General features: G+C 36.7%; 1 protein-coding gene across 1 annotated transcript; it reads left to right on the top strand.

Moving 5' to 3' along the window:
* The first annotated feature begins 8,359 nt into the window (after positions 1-8,359).
* Positions 8,360-17,330, top strand: LOC149840725 (serine carboxypeptidase-like 17). Its single transcript, XM_090005123.1, has 14 exons — positions 8,360-8,508; positions 8,884-9,029; positions 12,702-12,778; positions 12,858-12,961; positions 13,374-13,492; positions 13,586-13,623; positions 13,715-13,813; positions 14,063-14,143; positions 14,241-14,396; positions 15,467-15,538; positions 15,788-15,903; positions 16,354-16,467; positions 16,782-16,827; positions 17,128-17,330. The coding sequence occupies exons 1-14, from the start codon at positions 8,360-8,362 to the stop codon at positions 17,209-17,211; spliced, it is 1,401 nt and encodes a 466-aa protein (XP_089861249.1). The 3' UTR covers positions 17,212-17,330.
* The last annotated feature ends 291 nt before the right edge of the window (positions 17,331-17,621 follow it).

Genomic DNA, 17,621 nt, shown 5'->3' on the forward strand with positions numbered 1-17,621 from the left:
AGTCATAGGACTAGGCCTAGCCAAGGTCTTTCTTTGGGTGAACCTCTCCCATTGACGTGCCTTTTGATGTGCTTCGGACACAGTCCAACACTCTACGAAGTTCAACATATCTTGTAATTAGAAGTTCAGACCTCTAATGTACTTCGAAACTAATTGTTCTTCCCTCTCACAGATGTCATTATGTGCCACGAGATCATGAAATTTCTCGATGTATTGATCCACCGATCTGGTTCCTTGTTTTAGACTTTGATATTTCTGATATAGCTCACGATAATAGTTTAACAGTAGGAACGGAGCACGAAGCTTCTACTCCATATGCTCCCAACGCTCAATCGGGGCTCGACTCTGGTGTCTGTGTGTCTGCTTGAGTTGTTGCCACTGGGCTGCAGCTCGACCCTTTAATTTGAGGGATATCAATCCCACACGACGGTCTTCGGGTACCTCCTTAAACTCAAGGGTTTCGCGAACTTCGCTAATCCAATCCAGGAATTCTTTGAGAGTTTCAGTTTCCTTGAATTCTGGGATATCAAAACATAAGCCCAAATCCCAATGGGATTTCCGTAGTTGTAGGTTATCTCTTCTCTCTGGACTTCATCGATGTGACTTGAAGTCATCATCAGAATCATACGATTGAGTTTCACGGTTTTCTCAAGAACTGTGCGAACTCCTCTTATCACGTCGATCGTTATATCTAACATTTTTTACCATCTGACGAGTTAAATCTTCAACTCGACGATCAGCCTCGGTGAGTTGTCTTTGCAATTCATGCACCTCATATCGGTGGTCACGATCATCGTTTCTCCTATTAAAATTATTTTGACCTCGACCGCCTATTCGACCCGCCATGGTGAATGGTACCTAATCTTTTTTTTGAACTCCACACAACATCGAAAATCGTGCTGGATTAAAAAATCCAACAACCCTCGCTTTGATACCAAAATGATCCAATGCTATGGTGGACTCGGTACACACCGATCCACAATTCAGGATCCAAATGCACATGGAAGCTTATACGATGTAGAGTCCGAATAGAACTCTAGAAAATAGATTTTCAGGACCTGTGCACTCTGTTTCGATAGAGGCGGTCCAAATAAAAGTTGTGCGCGATTCACACAGCTTTCCAACGAATCTTGAAACACCAGATTTGGAGTAGGAATGTCTGATCCATGGACTCAACACCGAGACTGCTAAACGAAAGGAAGGTCAGATCCCAACCTTTCCATAACACTAAAGATTGTAATTTTTTGAATTTTCTACAGTCCTCTACGAATTTTTAAATTTTGTAATGATATGAATTATTGTAGCAGAAATTAAACATTTCAGAAATTCGACAATAACAAAAAGATCAATATTTTCAGGGAACAAAAAAATCTATTCAGCAAAATCTTAAAACATGAAAAATGCAGATTTAGGTCTTCACTTTTCACAGAATAAAAAATATTTAAATTTCATTTAGGGAATCTTCAGATATCATGAAAATACCGAACATAACTATGTTGGTTTTGTAGCAGAAATGTAACAGGGGACTTCTGTCATTCCGACAACTTTACAGCAAAAAACAGAGGCCTAAATCAATGAATTTAAGAAAACTTTCAACTACAAAGTTGTAAAAAATTATCTTAGCTTTTCAGGAAGCCAAAAAATATAAAAATCTGTTCAGAAATGAATCCTACACGGATGTTTTATCAGGGATGTCTCTGACGAACCGAGACAACGTTTTCAGAGAGTTTTCTTGTAACAATGAATTCCAAATTACACAAAGTATTTCGGGGATTATCTTGATTAAGCAAACCAAGTTTAGCATAAAGTTAATCTATTCATGCATTCAACAACAGAACAATAAATGGATCGCGATTACCATCAAATGAAAGAGCAACTCAAGTTTCATATGTTAAAGAAAACAAACAAGAAGAACCAATGATTTATCCGGCTTGAAAATAGAAGTGGCCGTCATTGGGAAGCAATCGACACCACGAGAAACACCACGAACAAAAAATGAATTTTCATCCACCACGCACAAGATTGGCAACACACAATTGATAATCTTCACAAGAGCACCTTCCACGCAAAAATGAAGATCAACTTTTCTTTCACACCAAGATAGCTTTCTTTTTAGCACCAACCACACCAAAACTCAATTTTTCCTCTCTCTAGAACCAGCCACACCACCAATTTCGAAAATGAAAAAGATCCCCTAACCCCTTGGCCGACTTCCCTAGTTAAGGGCTTAGGTTGCTTGGGAAGAGCCACAATAAAGAGACTTTGAGCCTTTCCAAGCTTTGCACAAAAAATGAGTGTGAAAGCCTAGATTTTATCAAATGCTAATAACTCTACCAACAATCCATTTTTAACTTTGGGCTGGTCAACATGAATTCAAATGAGGTCCAAGATGGACCACACTAAAGTGGCGTCACCTAGGACCCTCCTCATAAAGACGGATCAAGATCTGGATCCAAATAGGTTGCGAATTCAATCCTACACCAACACCAAGAGAGAAGCGAATTTGCGAAAAAATAAAAATTACCCTTGGACCCCATACACCCTCTAGTACCACAAAAAGATCCTACAAGGTACTAGAATTATCCAGATTCGTAGAATCTGACTCCTAAAAAATAAATAAAAAATAAAAAAAGATTACATAAAATAATTATTGCTAAAACAAAGTCTAAAGTATGATTCCACAATGGAATCAAAATAATAAAAGGAGAACGATGAGCATCGCCTAACTGGGAGATCCACTAGGACCAGGGATGTCCTGCAAGCGTGTGAATCACCTTGGGTAGCGATGTCCGAAACGGGTCTAGATATTTGGATTGAGATCCAAATCCGCTTCTGTCTTTGGATGCTTTGCATCAGTTATTATACTGAATGAAACATGAAAAATAATTTCATTCAAAATGCTGCAGACCCAAACTAGATGCCGCAGATTCAAAAGCATTACAACATGATTTTCTCAAAATGATAACTACAAAATCTAGTGCCCAGGATGTAAAAATGACTAGCTCTTTGACGTCACCCTTGCATCTCGCAACTACTCTGGTCTTCTATTTATTTCCTGTGATTTGTAGAGAGTCAATATCAACGGGCCCCTATAAAAATATAATGACGAAACATGCATGCATAATACATATATGCATGAAATATTTCATCAAGAGTACATATACTAGTGTAATTGAAGCATCTATCATGACATGGGTAGCTTATAATTCTTTCTTAGATGATGTATATCAGAATTTTGTACATGCTCAACATATTTTTGTTTCCCTTTCTTTATATTTTGCTAGTACAATGCAGACTAAATTAGAGGCTCGACCTAGGGTAGTATATTCAATCACTTTGTATCTTATTATCTCGGCCTTGCACATCCTTTCCTTTCTCTGGTGAAGGACACTTTAACAAAAGAGAAAATCCCAGCACTTGCAGCTTGATATGTCTGAATTTATTTTTAGTTGAAACCTTTTCACTACCACCCCGCAGTACATGTGGTAACTATTTCTTATCTTCGTGGTTGGGGAAGTAACCTTCCGTGCTTAAAAACCCTACAGAGCCTAGTGCACCTGCTTACTCTCTCATTGTAAGCTACAAGAGAATTAATTATTCACATTCTTTAGTTAACTCTCCTGGCATACATGCTTTAAATAGTAATTGATCTTATACAGATACAATAGTCTCTGTCGAGCTTAAGCACATATGATTCCAACCTGTTATAAGGTTATTGGCCACCACTTTGAGGCACTAACACAATCTTAATCTGGTTGACCATACATAAGGTCAAGAGCGCCTATCTGGGCTTGAACCATGCCTCCTTTCGATGTAGAGTCCATATGCATGACACATATGCCATAATACCAGGTTTAAACATGAGAAACAACATTCTTAAGCATGATTTCACATGATGCATTTGCATATCATTTATTTGCATGCTATTAATCGAAGCATATAACTAGTCTCATGCATTGCATATATCAATATCATGTAGTAAAATATCACATTTTAAGTTCTATCAATAGATACTGCATTATCACATTCATTTTAATATAAAAATGATCTCTCAGTGAACCACTAGGCACTTACCTATGCATAACATGCGAGGTTGTAGCGAAAACATGTCTTCTGACTTGTTCTTAGGGTGATTCATTCGAATCCTCAGTTTGATAGCCTTTATTCGAGTTCAAAACATCAAAAACTCATACCCAGATACCCAAGAGTCGACTCTTTGAGGATCAAAGGTCGACTCATCTGAGTTTAGAACAAAACAACATAAACATGTCAATTTTCACAGTAGAGGTTGACTCTCTAAACTTGGAGGGTCAACTCATTGCGTTCTAGAGTCAAAACCAACAAAAATGGCATTGGGGGCTTGACTCTTCATTTTAGGGGGTTGACCCATCTTTTGTAGGAGTCGACTTTGATACAACAAGGGCCGACTCTTGAATTTTGAGGGCCGACTATGCTGCTGTAAAGGGACTATACCCAGGTTAGCATGAGGGTCGACTCTTCAAAACCAGAGGTTGACTCTTCTAGCCTTCACAACTTGAATAGAAAGCAGCAAGGGTCGACTCTGTCTACAGAGGGACTACTCTTGTGTTTCTAGCTTTCTTGTAACTCGATTTTTGCCGAGTTTGGTTATCAAAACTTTGCCCAAACGGTCATATGAGTTACATAAACATTCACAACTCAATAAAACAGTAAAACAATAATTTATTATGAAGAAATAGAGCAAAATTCATTTGAAATAAACATGCATCGATTCTTAAAATTATGTACATTTATAATATAAAAATGAAATCCTTTCACAATGTTTCTCATATGTAAACCTTATAAAAACATCTAGCATGAAGAGCCTAACACTCATGCAGTTTATACCTATGCATACAAGTTCAATCAAGGTAAACCTACCTTGGTTCTATGTACTTTGCAGCTTCAAGTCCTAATGGAGCTTTACTCGAAAACAATGGTGGTGGTTGTGGGATGTTCGATCGTTCTCTAAACAAAGATAAACATGAAGTCGGAGGGAGAACCTTTGGCTACCTATTCCTAACAGAGAATAGAGACAAAGAGAGAGATAGAGTTCTGCAAAGAGGAGGATGAGGAGGTGGGTCTGGAACGAGAGAGTCGATTGCCCTTTTTTGTAAGCAGAAATTGAACTAGAAGAAGGGTGGTGGTGGTGTGAACGCAAACCGAGTATACGTGTGGTAGGGGTAGGGTGGTGCAATAGGTAGGGTAGGTAGGGGGTTGAGGAGAAAGAGGGGGGGGGGTCACTGTTGATAGGAAGGTGAGGTGACTCACATGGGTTGAGGTAGATCCAATCCACTTCGACCCACATGGTCCAATCGACCTACACAACATCGCAGTGGTCAAATCTTCTGAGCAGGGAGTCGACCGTCATAGTCCCTTATGTCCTATAATACCAAAACACCAAAGGGGTTTGACTCAGGGGTCATTTTCAAACAAGGGGTCGACTCTCCTTTTGGAGGGTTGACCCTTTTTTGTCAAATGTCCCCTAGAACTTGTCATGGGTGCTTTGAAGTCATTTTAACTTTGATTTTGATGAAACGAAGATTGTTTTCTTCAAATTTTTTATACGAACGCAACCGTATACTGGAAATCATAAAATATGCTTCAAAATTTTTATTATATCTCATTTAACTATTTAACCAAAAAGTTTATGAGTATTATAATATTAAATTTATATTGACAATGATAATTATCATCAATTTTATATTTATATTCATGATGACAATTATCACCGATTTTAATTTCATGTTAACGACTGTAATTATCATCGATTTTAGATATATTAATAACGATAATTATTGTCATCACTATGCTGGTCATTTTTAATTTGTTGACAATTTTTTTGTAAATCTAACCCTATAGATGCATTTGGCGTGGTCCATTTGCTTGAAATCAATTATTGAATAATCGTAATCTGACCAAAAAATATGATTTTTTATGCTTGCATATTTACGAAAATTCTGAGCCATTAATTTTTAAGCCTTAAAAGAGCCTTATTATACATTATAATCAGACGATCTGATAGTTTGTTTCTATAAAACCATGTATCTAGATCACATCTGTATGGTAAAATAAAAAAAAAAATTAAAAATACAATCTATGAAAGTTTAGGTCCATATACCAATTTACATATTTGACTAATTTACAAATTTTAGTTACCCCGGATCAAAGAAAATTATAACATGTAAACGGGTATGAACTAAGATTTTCATAGATTTTTTTTTCAAATCTAACCTTGCAGATGCATTCGGCGTGATCTATTTGCTTGGAATCGACTATTGGATCATCGGAATCAAATCAAGAAATGTGATTTTTTATACTTGCATATTTATGAAAATTCTGAGACATTGATTTTTAAGCCTTAAAAGATCCTTCTTATACATTGTAATCAGATGATCCAAGAGTCTTGTTTTTATAAAATCATGCATCTAGATTGCATTTGTAGAGTGAAATTTTAGAAAAAAATAAAAAAATAGCTATAAAAATCTTGATGTATACTAGCCTATTAATTATGATAATTATCATCGTCAGTAAATTACAAATAATTAGCATATTGAAGATGATAATTATCATCGTCAATGTGTTGATCATTTATAATCTATTGATAGGATATTGACGACGATAATTATCGTCCTCAACAAATTACAAATAATCAGCATATTGACGATAAAAAATATTGCCAAAAATATAATATAGATGATAATTATCGTTAATTTTAGATAGCTTAATGGGCGATGATTAGTTATCATCATATATTAAAGTCTACGATAATATCGCCAGCAATATCTAGTCCTGACCATTTTTTGTGTCTTCCTATTCATATTACCGATGGGATAAGAGCAACAATATTTTATCATCGACTATAGATATTTTTGCTACGACATTGTATATTGCCGGGATTAATTTATTATTGATTATGATAATTTAGCGTTACAATATTTATGGTCGGTAATGACATGTTTTATCCATTTCATCACCACCACCACCCATCATCACCCACCTCCTGAAAAATCACCCTCCTCACAATGATTTTCTACCATTCATCACCACCATTAACCCCACCCCACCCCACCACTTAAAAAATACCACCACCACTACCACCTCACTATGATTTTTCACCTCTACCATCACCACCACCTACCTCTCTAAGGATCACCCTTTCCACCAACCATCGCCATCATCCATCACCACCCCCTCCTCCTCTCTCATTTTTTTGAGATTTTTCATTTTATTTTTTCATGCTACCTAAACAAGTAAAAAAAAATTATTTTGAAAATTTTATCATATCAAAACATCTCATAGGCAATTTTTTTTTTGTCTCTATGAATGTTTTTCTTGCTTCCAAACTTGTCCTAAAGGAAGATTTTCTAGAAAAAAAAATTAAGATAACAAACTTAAAGCGATTAAAATCAGAAATCCATGAGATGGGACCCGATGACCATTCCGAATATTTTGAAAGGTACTCAGGCACCCAAGACACAACGCATGTCCCCTGCCTGCCTTTACTCTGTGTTTTGCATTAACATAATCCTTTAATAAAACCGCTGAACATACCAATGATTTTTGAGAAGTTGCTTTTTAAGAAAGTGCTAAACATATTATTAATTTTCTTCTAAAAATTTCTGAACTATAAAACTGATTTTCGAAAACAATTCTAAAAAGAAAAGTGAAATGAATTTTTTTTTTGGTATGTTCAATGATTTTTGCAAAAGACACCATTGAGGCAACACGTGCGAGGTGGTTGGGCAGCGAGACACCAAAGCAGATCCAGTGCTCGGACCGAACACTTATAAAATGTTCGGCCCAATGCCGACATGCCAGCTGCTCCCTTATTAAAAAAGGGCCCCACGCCTCCTCCACCCCTTTACTAAAAAGGAAGAACACTAGACCAGCAGCACCTCGGAACACACATATTGCTTTCGGGGTGGTAGATTATCTTAAAAGGTATTCGGTCCGATTACTGGAACATGCTGGAATCAGTATAGTTTAACTTAGGCCTGTTTGGAATCTTTTAGTCGGTGGTAGCTGAGGAAGCAGTTAAGGAATCCAAAAATTTTGTGGTTTTTAGCAAATCCACACGGTTCTTTGGGATAAGTGAAACGGTTCGGCTAAGGATTTATTACTTCCACTTGTGCAGCTGTTTGGAATGCATATGAGGTTGACCAAGTTCCAGGAATGGTAAGTAAATTATGATCAAGAGAGAGAGAGAGAATGAACGGTAGGAAATGGAGGAAAGTTAGGTTAAAAAAATGAAGGGCAGATGCTCTCAACCACAGCAAGTGAAAGACACCAACCAGAGTTTAGTATTTAAATGAGAAAAAGTTGATCTGATTCTAACATAATGGCTCATCCAGGGTTCTACAGCTTCTGCCTCTCTTCTCTCTTGTATCTACTTTGCCACTTGTTGGTAGCTCATTCCTCTGTAACAGAAGAGAGAGTGACGAGCTTGCCTGGTTTTGATGGCACACTCCCATTTGAATTGTACACCGGGTAAGTCTGTTCAGTTTGATGAAACTAAATCTCCTGTTATTAGCCTTTTTTTTACAGGTTTTCTCTTTTGTTTGGTCAAAACATAATGCCTGATTTTTTTCAGGCGGCAACTTACATGGCGCCTGATTTTTTTCAGGCGACAACTTAGACTAGTGGTTTGACCAAAGTCTTTAACTCTTTAGGCAATAAAAGGGTAAAACCATCAAGAAAAAAAATCAAGTTGTCATGTTTGACATATTTTTCTAGTCTCGGCCAAAACATAAAATAGTGGTAAAAAAAGTGAGTGCCATTTATATCTAATTTATCCACTAAGCAATTAAGAGCTTTCTGATCTGATGTAGATGGGTTTTTTTTTTTCTTTTGCACTTTGTATAGGTACATAACAGTAAACAACAGGACTCGAAATAACTTGTTCTATTACTTCATCAAGTCTGAAGGGAACCCGGGTAAGGACCCACTCATATTGTGGCTATCTGGTGGTCCTGGCTGCTCAGGTTTTACTGCCTTTGCATATGAGATAGGTGAGCACCATGACCAACATTGACTGTACATTTCTCCATGTTCCACTAGATAATCAGTGACTTGTTCCATTGAATGGTTGGTGAAATCGATCTGAGCAAAGTTCACACACTTGTTTTTACGACGAGGAACCCTCACCTAGAACCGGGTCACTTAATGGGCCCACACCTCTGCAAGGTAAACCCGGGGTGGGTCACCGGCTCCTAAGCCCTTACGACGCCCACCAGTTAAAGGCACCCACACACCTGCATGCCCGCACACCAGCTAAAAGCACCTGCACCCATTTTAAAGATTGTTTTTTTTTTTTTTTTTCGGCAGAAAAAGATGGGGTTAGGCAGACCCCTACCAGTTATACAACTATACTATGGGGATTTGAACTTGCAACGTCGCGACACAAGGTGACATGCATTTTAAGGATTGTCCCTAACACGCAGATGATGCCATCCAACACAAAAAACATCATATAACCCTCCCCACTTGATGCCAAAATTGCTCCTATTAATTAGTGACTTTACCTTTCTTTCCTAACAATTTTGGCATCATAAAGTCTTTTAGGGTCACCAAGGGGGGCTCTGCTTGTCTGGTAGGAGCAGCTAGTGCACGTTACCTTGTGTTGGGATGTTGCAGGTTCAAAACCCAATGGTATAGTTATATATAACTAGTAGGGGTCTGCCTAACCCAGCTTGCTTTTAAAAAAATATATATTGCTCCTATTAATTAGTGACTTTATCTTTCTTTTTCCTTACAATTTTGGAACCATAAAGTCTTTTAGGCTCACTTGGTATTCACAATCAGGAGTATAGGGATTTGGGAAAGTGGTAGTTGCTACTTGTTGGATTTAGTAGCTATCACATCTAGAAGGCAGTTCCAAATCCGGGTTTTAGTGCAAATACGAAGGGAACTGTCTCATCCTATCTATGTCACAGCGACACGCCATTCTGGTGGTATAGTGTTCATGGTGACACGAGCCGACACACTCAAACACGTGGACACTGACATGTACAAATACTATTTTATTGTTTTTTTATTTTTAAAATTTTTATTTCAATAAAAATGAATTTTTAATATAGAAATATCAAAAATTAGTTTTTTATTGATTAAAAAGTAAAAAAATCATGTACTCGTGTCTTATTTTCCAAAAAAAAAAAAAATCGAACTTTTAAGTTTAACCTTGTGTCCACATGTCTTTGTAACATAGGTCTTATCCAGTTTTTCAAATGCATAAATTAGTTCCTCAATGTTGTTCCCACCAAACTAAGCCACCACCAACTTAGTTTGACCATGTCTTTGCTAAATGCATACAGTCCAATCCCAACTACCAGTTTCCAAACAGAACCTTAGCTCAGAAAATTAAAGTGCGTGTCGACCAACGCCACCCACTTGTGATGGAAAAGGACACGGAACTCGTATACTAACTGTTAATGAACATGAATCCTCCCCTAAACCCTCACCAATAGTGATAAAAGTTAAAACCGGCAAAATGTCAGAGCCAGCAACTCGCGAGAAATAAAAAAAAAGGAAATTAAAAATCTCACATTTTTTGGGCAAAATCTTAGCAATAAAAAATAAATTTAAAATATATAAAAATAAATTTTATAAAAAATATAAATACAAAATATTTAAAAATAAAAAATCACATGGTTTTTTCATGACAAATAGCCGATAAAAACATAAATATCATGTTTAAAACATGATATTTATGTTTTTGACAAAAAACTCACGAGAAATTGAATATAGCATAAGAAATTACTGTTTTCAACCGTACATGAAAGTTGTGTTCCAAAGTTCAACATTTTGTTAGATTTGTTGTGCAAACAGCATTGACACACATGGATAATGGGTAGGATAACTTCATTTGGAATCATATTTGCCTAACCATACGAGTGTTTTAACTTATTTATTATGGATTTTAATTTTGGATATGGATTTTAGATTGGATCTAAATATCAGATTTTTTAAAATTCTAAGTAATTTGAGAAAAAAAAATAAAAATTGACATTTTTTTTAAATATAAATGCTTTAATCAATGTCATGCTAGATCTAATTCTGAAAGTTTATCAAAAAATTATGGGTTTTAGCCCTCAATATGGATCTCAAACTGGATCCAAGTACCAAAAATATTTAAATTTTGGGTAATTTGAGAAAAGAATAAGAATTCATAGTTTTTATATACAAATGTAAAAACTATTCATACCCTAATCAAAGAAAATAAAAAACCAGCCCCAATCAAATTAACTATAAAAGCCTTAATTACAAAAATTTGATTCAAAACCCTAATCAAATAAAAGAAAACCCTAATAAAATTAATTATAAAAAATCTTAATTTAAAAAATTTGATTCAAAGCCTTAATAAAAAAATAAAATAAAAAACTATAATCAAATTAACTGTAAAAAAACCCTAATTTAAGAAATTTGATTCAAAGCCCTAATCAAATAAAATAAAAGAAAAAAACTCTAATAAAATAAAATAAAAAACCCTAATCAAAGCCCAAGAGAGAAAAAGAACAAAAGAAAGAGAGACAGGGCCTCTCACCATCGGTCACTTGCTGAAGGTGACCTTGCCAGCGGCCACTTTCCGGTGACCTCCACGTCCTGCTGCAAGAGAGGGAGAGAGAACATAATGAATGATAGCATCGGGAGACCCCTCTCCCCGGACTTTTAACCGTTCCCCCTTCTTTGCTCTTTTCATAACAGGGGGGTAAACGGTGTTTTGCGTTTCTGCTGCATCCAACGCTCCTATTCTTTTTGGCTTTTTCATCCCATATGATGGAAGGGATGCGCCATCAAACAACCCCTGTGAGATGAAGCAATGGACGTGAAGACAGATCAAAGCTCTCCATGTGACTTCCACATGTCCAGACGTTGGGACTCCCCTCCTAGTGTTCGTACATGGCTCGGCTAGTGTGAAACTTCATTTGTGATCATCAAGTTGGCTGGGCGAGATGATCCGAGCATGAACAAACAATGGGTGTTCAGCTTGGGTCAGTTCAATTAGATGAGCTTATATGGGATTTATGCATGATGCAAGTTTAAAACATATAGCAACTCAATTGATTAGTTTAAAACATACGCCAACCAAGTTGTTAGTGGTTCCATTCTCACTATGAACCTCAATAACAAAAAAAAAAAAAAAAACGTTTTTTTTATTAATGAGCCTGAGTGTGGCTCTTGTCGTCTGACTTGGGCTTGTGATACGAGTTCTAGTACGAGCAGAAGGAAATTAAGAAACAAAAAAGGATGACTGATAAAGTATATATGAAAATGAAAGATCCTAGTGTTATATCAAATTTTTTTCATGATAAACAAAAAGAAGAGCAATAGAATCCAAAAGCCAACTTTATGTAGTTGATCAGACAAATCTTACTAATAATAATTATTATAATTAAAACTTAAAACTATATTTTGATTTTTCAAAATGATGATGCAACCTTAATCAAATCATCTAATGCATCTTCATAACTATCATGATAGCTTTTCTAACCTGCCAGTTTTGAGGAAATCTCTGTTTCAAGTACAGGACTATAGTGTCTAGAAAAATGTACGGATCATGTATGTAAAACAACCGATATTTCTTGAAAATTGCAGCTTTTCTAATCAAATGAGCATAATATATGCAGTTTCTCTTGTCAAACGATTTCTTAACAAGCTTCATTCTGCCAATTTATTGTTCTAAGGTCCTCTGCGTTTTGTATGGAAGGAGTATAACGGAACCTTGCCAAGTTTGCAGCTTGCTCCTCATTCATATACCAAGGTGTGTTACCAAATAGCTAGTTAACTATTTCTTTCCAAGAGATATATATTAATCACTAATTATTGCCTTCAATTTTCAGAATACAAGCATCATTTTCCTAGATTCACCCAGTGGCACCGGGTTTTCATACTCAGATATCCCACTTATAGATTATAAGACAGATGATCACAAGACAATGAATGAAGCCTATAAGTTTTTGATGCTGGCAAGTTCCTACTTCTCTTATCATAAGCATTAGACAACACCACACAGTGCATGTCTTCCCGTAAAACTTTATTTAGTTATATTGATGTCAAAATCTTACTGAATTTGGTGAGTCCTACCTCTTGGGCAACTGCCACTTTAACAAAATTAAGCTACAGGAAATTGTAAGAAGCATTCTCTACTGTGACGAGCTAAAAAAAGTATTAAATAAAACTAAAGAGTGAACCTTTACAGTTCTCTTGCAAATCTTGGAAGACTAATCAAGTGACATGTTTGAACCAACATGAGAATTCTAAATACCGTTAAAGAAGAAACTGTAGAAATCATTTTCTTGTGATCCAAACTTTACTTTTAGCCGACTTAGAAAGCATCTCTGTCCTGATTCAACTGCATTTCTTCACATCCAGTGGTTGGAGAGCCATCCAGCCTACCTTTCTAATCCACTATACATTGCTGGGGATTCATATGGTGGCATATACGTTCCAATGCTGACACTAAAAGTTGCAGATGGTAATGTTCAGTAACTCTCACTCTTTCTGTAATTTATTTCCATACAAACATGCTTTTCTTTGGGGTGATTCTTCATGTGTATTGCCTATATAGGAATTAAAGATGACACTCAACCTGTTCCTAATCTCAAGGTTGGTGCTTCTGTCTCTTGATCAAACATGGTAATTAGTATATGAAGATGATCAAACTGGATTTGTTCTGATTATTTTGACAATGGTTCAGGGTTATTTTGTGGGCAACCCAGTAACTGATAACTTCTTTGATAAAAAACAAGTTCTTTTTTACCGTGGAATGTCGTTCATAACGGAAGAATTATACAAGGTATGTGTCTGAAACCAATATTTAGGCAATGTTCTGGCCCGGTTTATAGGCCTGTGTGGCTAAAGGACTGGGTCAGACCTCACTCGTAGGTCATCATATTTGTATCCTATTTTTTTGGGCATCACCATTAAGATTGAATTCTAAGATTTCAGTAGCCACTGGGATTATTTAGGCTTTTGTACTTCAGTTCACTGAGTTTAACAAATTAATTCATCATATTGACTCGTCTTTTTTTCTTGGGAAATGAAGGCTACCAAGAGAAGTTGTAAAGGAAGATATGATATTGCCATCAATGAGGAATGTGCGGCGTATCTTGAAGAAGTTAATGAAGTGAGGAAGTTACTTGATGTGCATTACTTCATTTGTTCCTTTGGTTGATCTTGATTGAGGTGGCTGATTCAAACTTGGAATGCTTTTTTATGTGCAGTTGGTTTCAGACATCAACAGGTCAGAGGTTCTTGAGTATGATTGCGGTGACGAATGGGCAACCAAGCCGAAGCGAAGATCCGCATCTACGCGTTCTCTCCGTGAGGACGAAGCACGTATTGATTCCGGAATAACCATTCCTCCTATCGTCTGCAGGGTTCTCTCTCTCTCTCTCTCTCTCTCTCTCTCTCTCTCTCTCTCTCTCTCTCTCTCTCTCTCTCTCTCCTTTTCTTATCTTTGAGAGAAACCACTGATTTTTCAAAAAAGGATCCCATCCTTTGACAGATTACTTCGTATCGATCCTAGTCATCCTGCTGATACATCTAGATGACTAGGATCAGTCCACATCCAGGCCAAAATATGGAGCAGTCGTAGTCATTTGTCGAACCTTTAGGATTGAATGTAGGATGGAAGGTATCTTATGTCAAATGACGAGATTTTCTAGATCGCCGAGAGGTGCAACATATACCGTGCCCTGTTCTGGCACTGTCAATGTAAAACTCCATAGGAACTTCCGTCTCATTCCCCCTTCCTTGCCCACCAGTAAAGCTTTTTCTTATGCTTCGGCTCGAGTATTGGATGCACTCCCCCGGTTTTGAACTCGAAATATCCTTTCATCTCAGGACTTATTAAGCCAGCCCCTAGCCAGGTGTATGAAGCCCGTGTGGACTTTCTGAATCCAAAATTAATAAGACAAATGTGCAGACTTTTCTGTTAAAGAGTTGTAACATTCTACCTTCCTTGCCAAATGCTCTTATATATGCACATTTGCTGGTTGGTGCTGATAATGCCATCGAAGCTCCACAGAATAATTAGTGCAATTCGCTAGGTAATACCTTGGCCTTACCTCTCCAAACTTTACCTACAGAATGTGGTTTTCTTGTGTATTATACAAAACTTGAATCTATTCCATGGAATGAGCTTTCAATTCCTCAAACGGTTCAGGTGGAGCTAGTAGGATGTTTGTGCTATTCTGGATATGAAATATGCCCTTCAAGTTTATTTTTGGAAATCTTTTGCTCTATCATTATTTCTGTTGATGCAAAGAGACCTTGATAAGAAAGTTACAAGCAAATCAAACATCTTGTATTGATACACTCCATATTTATGTGCAAACATACTAGATATATAGCACATAGGACAGTTATATTACAGTCTGCACCATTCACCAGTCTGTGTATGCATGCATCTGGCTATTGATGTCTTATTGACAACAATATTTTGCAGGGATATGGGTACTATCTTGGCTATCTTTGGTTGAACAACGAAACTGTTAGGGATGCACTTCACGTTCAGAAGGTATCATCTTCTTAATTGCTTGACATAGTTGAGAAATGCCCTCCACAAATCAAACTCGAACAATTTCATTTCCTTCTTAGAGGACTTGCATAAAATGAATCCAAATAATAGATTATGAAGGCTAATGCTTATGACATCCCAATGATGTGCAATTTGCAGAAAGTTAATTTTGTCATTCTGAAATAGGAGATAAGTTGCACATTCAGGTCCTTTATGACAAATTTGCTGACAGTGTCTTGTATGTATTAGAATACAGTAGGAGAATGGGTGAGATGCAATGACGCAGTTAATTATACAAAAGTCGTGAGCTCCATAATGTATCATTACAATCTCACAACCAGAGGCTACCCAGCCCTTATTTACAGGTTTGTTCACAGTATATTCTTTTCTTTCGGCACATAAACCTTCACACAAGCATAGGATAGGACAGACTTGGGAATTCAAGCTTGATCCACACCAATGGGCTTTATATTGTTGGATGGGCCCACAGAAAAAGATGTACCTAATCCAATCAGTTGTGTGACCCACAGTGTGCTAGTTGTCATTCTTGTGCAGCCTTTCTGAGTGGTCCAGAATTCTTTTTTCCTGGTTTCCATGCACTGATTTGGACTATATTGGCTCAACTTTAGTTGTGGCTTTTAGTGCTAGAACCTTTCTTTATGCATTTGCTTTAAGCTTATGGGTTCATTCATTCAATAACTTCAGAAACAGAGTGAGTGTGTTTTGTGTGTGTTGGTAATCGGTGGTGCATGTGTGTGTATGTTTATGCATGTTCTAAATGTGTTAGATTCTAATAAACTTTTATGTGCACACAGCGGTGACCACGACAGTTTAATTCCCACATGTGGGACAGAAGGATGGATAAAATCACTCAACTTTTCCATTGTCGAAAAATGGCGCCCTTGGTTCGTCGATAACCAAGTTGCAGGGTGAGTGCTCTTTTTCCTGAACATAAGTAGGCAGTGCCACTGGTCATAGTCCAACTACTGGGTAAATTGTTCTGCAAACAACAACCTGATTATTGATCTTAACTTCAACAACTGAATGGTTGAGCATTATTGCGTATCAGAGCTAAATGCAGAACAGACTTGGATGTAGGGATATTATCCTTGGCCAACTTTGAATTGCAAGCATATTTCTACAGCATGAGGAAATTTCATTCTATATGATTATTTATGAACATCCATTCTTCAATGTTTTTTCCTTTTTGTTTTTGTTTTCTAAATCATTTTTTATATTGCAGATTTACGAGGAAATATGCAAATAACCTTACATTTGCCACTGTCAAAGTAAGATCCATCTTCCCTGTTTCCACCTCTTGTTTTTATGTGTGTGTTTGCACTCATAGGTGCACACTCCTTGGAGAATGATGACATTTCCAGCCGAGCAGATCCAGTGATCAGGCCCAAGTACTTTACAAAGTAGTCGGACCACACAAAACACAGAAAATCGCTACACGTGTCATCGATTTTCTGTGTTTTGTGTGGCCGAGTGCTCGAGCCGATCACCTAATCCACACCTCAACAAATTAATCAGAGATTATAGAATTATAATGTGTGGATAGTTATTTGTGATGTTGAATTGTGCAGGGTGCAGGACACACAACCCCTGAATACAAACTAAAGGAGTCTCTCACAATGTACCATAGGTGGATGAGCAACCAACCTCTCTAGCTTCTCTCACACTCCCCCCCTCTCCTAACATCACTTTCTAGCACCCAATTTTTGTATCCATCAATAACAATTGCCTCTTTTTTCAATAATGATAGCCATTAGGAGATGGATTCATATTGTATTTTGCTTTCTTGTGGCCAATCTGCCATATATTTTAATGTAGTTGCCAAAATTGAATCCATACTGACTATCCAGTAATTTGATTTACTCCAGGAAATTAGCGCGAAACAAAATTAGATTTGTTATGTTGATAAAAAATTTATTTTAATATTTTTTAATGATATTTCAGTACAAACATATTTTGATATATTAAAATATCAAAATTAGTTTTTATTGATAAAAAATTGAAAATAAAATCCATTTTGCTGTATCCTATTTTTCAAAAGAATTTTGAACGTGTGCCAGGCCGT

Source organism: Nuphar pumila, chromosome 4 (genome assembly GCF_984573655.1).
Source record: "Nuphar pumila chromosome 4, dmNupPumi1.hap1.1, whole genome shotgun sequence".
Taxonomy (NCBI): domain Eukaryota; kingdom Viridiplantae; phylum Streptophyta; class Magnoliopsida; order Nymphaeales; family Nymphaeaceae; genus Nuphar; species Nuphar pumila.

Excerpts from the sequence above, each read along its gene's own strand:
- LOC149840725 (XM_090005123.1), top strand. The coding sequence starts at position 8,360 with ATGGCTCATCCAGGGTTCTACAGCTTCTGCCTCTCTTCTCTCTTGTAT. Across the intron at positions 9,030-12,701 it reads TGCCTTTGCATATGAGATAG|GTCCTCTGCGTTTTGTATGG; the intron begins GTGAGCACCATG and ends TATTGTTCTAAG. Across the intron at positions 13,493-13,585 it reads GACACTAAAAGTTGCAGATG|GAATTAAAGATGACACTCAA; the intron begins GTAATGTTCAGT and ends TTGCCTATATAG.